This window comes from Drosophila albomicans, chromosome 3 (genome assembly GCF_009650485.2).
Source record: "Drosophila albomicans strain 15112-1751.03 chromosome 3, ASM965048v2, whole genome shotgun sequence".
Taxonomy (NCBI): Eukaryota; Metazoa; Arthropoda; class Insecta; order Diptera; family Drosophilidae; genus Drosophila; species Drosophila albomicans.
In genome coordinates, this window is record NC_047629.2 from 36,398,467 (window position 1) to 36,403,947 (window position 5,481).

The following is a 5,481-nucleotide window of genomic DNA, read 5'->3' on the forward strand; positions in this document are numbered from 1 at the left end:
ACAGCCAGAGCCCACTTTTCGGTATTTGCATTGAATTTGTGATTAATTTGCCCCGATAAGCCCAAACAAATCAAATTGTTATGTGACAGCAAGCCAACGCAGGCATTTCCGATCATTTCAACTAAAACTGAATCGTCTCTATTGCTCTTCTGGCTTCTTCTATTTCAGTTCTGAGTAATTTTCCAAATTTTAAATAGATTTAGATAATTAGCAAATATAAATAACAATCCAAACTTTATTGCATACAATATAATATATTTATTTTTGCTCAGATATTTCAAGAAATAGATGCACAAGCTTAAGCTTACGTTGAGTATCATCTTCTATTATTATATTTACTCATCGAAAAACTTCTTACATATTTATACCCGCTACACATAGGGTAGAAGGGTATTATACCTTTGTGCCGGCAGGAATGACTGTTTGTATGTAACAGTATATATATTCTTGATCAGCGTCAACAGACGAGACGATCTAGCCTTGTTCGTCTGTATGTCTGTCCGTCTGTCCGAATCAAATACTAGATTTCAGAGACTATATGATATAGAGCTTGAATTTTTCGACAGCAGATCAAGTTTGATTCAAATTTTTGCCACGCCCACTTTCGCCCCTAGAAATTTATAAAATTCGATTTAAAAGCTAGAATCGCGAATTTTGGTATATACAATAATAACTATTATCTATATCTTTACAATTTTGTTGCGTTCAGATAAAAATTGTGGAAGTTATTATAGAAATACTTTTGTATGGGCAAAAACGCCTACTTACTAGGGGTCTGAGTTGCTTTGGCCGACAATCTAGCATATTGTGCCGTCTATGGTATATTTTGAATGGTGTACTATATCGATATACCAAACATACCATTTGGTATATTCTTAGTATTTTTAGTATATTTGCAGTATATTCGGCATATTTTGAGAATAATACCGCAAAATATATTGCTTTTAATCAAATTGGGTAGCGGGTATCTCACAGTCGAGTACACTCGACTGTAGCTTTCTTACTTGCTTTTTTCAGCCTTTGATAGACACTATGTCTAGCATTTGAAACGCAATTATAATACAATTTAGCAGAGTATTTGATAACGTTTGGTACTGATAAGAGGTTCAAGCTGAATTTTTCAAAGTAAACAACTTAGTTTTGTTTTAAATCCGATTCTAGACGGTGAATATTTAAAAAATTGCAATGAAGATCGTATTAAAAGTGCTTCTAATCTATTTACTACTTCAAATCGGAAACACTCAGGTCTGTCGGAGTATAAAATAATAATTAAAAATTGTATTTTCTAAGAAATTACAATCTTTGTAGACATGCCTGGAGTCGAAAAAGTTGGATGAAACTTGCGGCAGTTATTGTTTTAAAGTTGTAAAACAGCTTCTAGGGCACACAAACTCATTGCAGAAGCAAGTCAATGGCCAAGAATCCGAGCTAAAAAAGGAAACACTTGAGAGATTTGCAAATATGGAGCAACAGTTGAGGTCATTAAAGGAGGATATAGAAAAACCTAAGCAGAATTTAAATGAAGAAACGGTAAAAGAGTTTCAAAAGCTTTATGAGAAAATTGGATCGAAATACTATTATATTGAAAGACAACACAAGATCAATTGGTTTGCCGCTGTTCACAAATGCCATGAGCATGGCAGTCACTTGGCCAGTATACAGAATCAGCAAGAATTTAACGCATTGGGACCGAAACTAAAGGGAGACCATTATTGGATAGATATCAATGATCTGGGCCATAAAGGAGTATATCGTTCGCATACAACTGGACAAGCAACTCCATATTTTAATTGGTATAATGGAGAACCGAATAATAACGGACACGAACGTTGTGTTGCTTTGGAGGAAAGAGGCCAACCAACAGTACAAATGAATGATCAGGATTGTACAGCCTTGAATTTATTTGTCTGCGAATTGTTTGAAAAGTAATAAAATCGTAAACAAAAATATATATTATATTTTTTTCCTGAATATACTTACATATAATTTCTCGTAAACTTTCATAACGTTCCACTGATAAGATGCGCAAGTCGCTGCAAAGCTTAGAAAATACAAGTTGCAATAGCAACATCAACATTATCACACATGAATTGTCACGTTTTTCCAACTTATATTCGTACATATCACGATACACATTTACAGACATGATTTTAGAATATTAATATAGGCTTGGAATAGTGGATTATGGGAAAGGCAACAATATCATCTGGATTGTAGTCGAGGTCCAGACAATGGTTTCTTAGATCGCTTACATAGCGTACGCCAAAGGCAAAGCAATTCGTGTTGCCATCCTTCAATTTGATTTCAACATCTTTGCCATTTTCGACACCAAATATCTTGTAATGCAGTGAGTCCATTTTAATGGTTTTGTAGTCAAACAGCTTGGATTTCTTGAATGAGACCAGTACAACCGCATCCTTTTCCTTCGAACTCTCCCACACAGCGTATTCCTCCGACTTGTGGACTCTTTGATCACCCCAACGAAGCCACATTGTTTTGGTTAATTTGGCATCGCATACAAAATTCAGCTCAACATTATCTGCGTAGGTGCAATTGCCCGAATTAATGTACGGCGCTTTGCCACCACCACTCATTAAAAGTACTAAGTTGATCAACAAATCGGTTAAAAGCATTTTGATCTCAATTAAAATTTAGTAAGAATGAATATTGATTATAAATTTATTTTCTTTCCCGTCCAGCAATAATACGGATATATTATATACATGTGACAATAAGCAAAGCATCCTAAGATTAAATAATTTTAAAATTACTTTTCAGTCATATTTTACTATACTAAGTAGACAGTGGATTACATAATTAAATAATAAGACTAAACTATTTATTTCTAAGATTTATGAAGATTTACTTACAGTTGACAATATTAAAAAAAAATAAAACAAACAAATTTAATATTTAATGGAATTTTAAATTAATGTTTAATATAATTAATTAATTATTATTGTTTTGTATTCAATTTTCTTTCGTATTTGTCTATAGGGTTAAATATGCCGCTAAGCATATTTTGGTGGCAGTTAAGTGAGAACTACTTTAAGCAGTGCACAAACAAGTATAATATTATATAATATTAATGCATGTACAAGTTTCAGTTTTGTGTTAAATCCGAGACTAATCGGGTGAATATTCAGAAATTGCAATGAAGTCAATTTTAATAGGACTGGTAATCTGTGCGCTTTTTGAAATAGGAACTACTCAGGTTTGTTGAAATATCTTCTTATTTTATAATCAAATTTCATAATAAAACGCAATCCGAACAGACATGCCAAAAATCGAAAGAGTTGGATGAAACTTGCGGCAGACATTGTTACACAATTGTTAAACAGCTTTTTGACCACACAAAGTCATTGCAGAAGCAAATCAATGTCCAGGAGTCTGAGTTAAATAAGGCATTGCTTGAGAAGTTTGAAAATATAGAACAGCAGTTAAGAACATTGTAGGAGGACTTAACGGAAGTCAAGAAGAAATCATTACAGAGAAGAGAATCGGAATTTCGGAGGTTCTATGAGAAAATTGGATCGAAATATCGAAATATTCTATATTGAAAAGGTTAAAAAGATGAATTGGTTTTCAGCGGTCAAAAGATGCAACGAACTTGACGGACATTTGGTAAACACCGATAATGTAAATTTATTTGAGAGTAAGTTAAATAGTGATTTCTTCTATTGGGTAATTACTCCCAATAAAATAATGCTCGAATCAACGAGGTGCGATGTTATAATTTAAAAAAGCACAAACTTTGATTATTTTCCACTTTTCCATTTTGAGCAGGACTGCGATAAATTAAATTGGTTTATTTGCGAATTAAATGAAAACTAAAAATTTATTTTTAATAAACAAAGAAACAAGTTGAACAAGTTAAAAATGTTTTGAAAATCATTTTGTAACATGCTAACACCCCATTTAAGCGATTTGTTCCATCCAGAAAATTTTAGATTGATTTCCATTCCAGATTTGAACTTTAAGCAAAAATAAAATTTGTTTATACATATGTATGAATGCATGTATATACATACATATTTAATCTTGCGCAAACGAAAACTTAATCAGCAGTAGAGAGCAAATTCCGCTTGCATGACTTTTAATTTGGCTTGAAAAGAGCGAAGAGAAGAAAATGCTCAAGAAGAAGCACAGCAAAAGAAGAGGGTCGCAAAGGCTGCAACGGAAACGGCAGCTCCAAGCAATGAGAGTAAACGGGAGAGAGAATCAGAACAATTTTTTTTTTTTGCCAGAAATGATCATGACAACATTTGTGCGGGCACGTTGTTGTTATAGCAGTAGTAGTTGTTGTTGTTGTTGCCCCCTTGTGGCCTGTATGGAGCACGCGGAGGGCCTGAATATACACACAGAATACATTAATTGACACTTGGCCGGAAATAGTTCATTAGGCATAAATTACATACAGACAAAAGCACTCACTCTCTTGCTCTCTCCCTCGCACGCTTTGCTTGCGCGCCTTCGTTTCGTTTCATTTTCATTTCATTTCTGTTTTTTTTTTTTTTTGCCATCGTTGAGTTGTCGATTATATTTACTAGATTTGAGCGGCTTAAATGGCTGGATGCCTGGCAGAGGCATTTCGTTTGTTATCTGCTGAACGTTCCGAACGTTGCAAGACACAAATGTTGGGCATTAACAAGACGCAACAAGCGACGCGATGTCACGCACACAATCACAATCTCTCGCCCTCTCATACACACACACTTTGCTGGGCACTCTACAACATGTGTGATCCAAATGTTGAGCTGTTGTTGTAAATTTTCACAAGAGGCCGAACCACTGTGCGGCAGCAGCAACGAGAACGAGAAACAAGCCAACAAAGCGCACAAGCGAAATGTAAAGCACAAAAACAAAGCAACAACAAAAACAAGCGAGCTCACAAAATGGGCATATTAATAAATTCAACTAAAACGCAATTGAACGCGACCTCAGCGTCGAAAGCGACAGCGACTGCGGCCGCCAACGCCGTCATCGCCACCACCAAACTGAAGAGAACCTTCGTAAGTTAAGCGGGCTCAAATCTGCTGCGCTCCCCAACCCAGCCCCTCTCTCAATCACACATACACTCTCAATATTCGTTCCCCTGTTTTGAAATTGCAGACAGCCAAATGCATTTGCAGCAACGAAATGGAAAATGAAATAAATGCAACAATTGGCGACTAGGAAATGGAGGAGAGTGGAACAGAGCACAGAACACAGAATGAGAGATCGGGCTGAGCTACAAAGTAGACGTAGACGATTAATGAATGCAAGCGAAAGGGCAAATAAAGCCGATTATCAAAATGCGCTACAGTGAAGAATTTGCAATTAAAATCAAATGATTAAGTTGCAGGTCTAAAAATTTAAAAACAGAAACGTAGAAAATAATGGGCATAGTAGTGCAGCTTAAATTTGAAAAGATATGTATGTTTATTCTTTAATAAAAAAATTAAACAATGAAAAATAAAAAAGTAACAAAATTAATTATTA

At 34.9% G+C, this 5,481-nt stretch overlaps 1 protein-coding gene across 1 annotated transcript; it reads left to right on the plus strand.

Moving 5' to 3' along the window:
• Positions 1 to 1,143: 1,143 nt before the first annotated feature.
• On the plus strand, positions 1,144 to 1,963 carry LOC117569549 (C-type lectin 37Db-like). Its single transcript, XM_034250757.2, has 2 exons — positions 1,144 to 1,245; positions 1,309 to 1,963. Exons 1-2 carry the CDS (start codon positions 1,186 to 1,188, stop codon positions 1,927 to 1,929), a joined length of 681 nt encoding a protein of 226 aa, XP_034106648.1. The 5' UTR covers positions 1,144 to 1,185; the 3' UTR covers positions 1,930 to 1,963.
• Positions 1,964 to 5,481: the final 3,518 nt, after the last annotated feature.

Excerpts from the sequence above, each read along its gene's own strand:
- LOC117569549 (XM_034250757.2), top strand. The coding sequence starts at position 1,186 with ATGAAGATCGTATTAAAAGTGCTTCTAATCTATTTACTACTTCAAATC. Across the intron at positions 1,246-1,308 it reads TTCAAATCGGAAACACTCAG|ACATGCCTGGAGTCGAAAAA; the intron begins GTCTGTCGGAGT and ends CAATCTTTGTAG.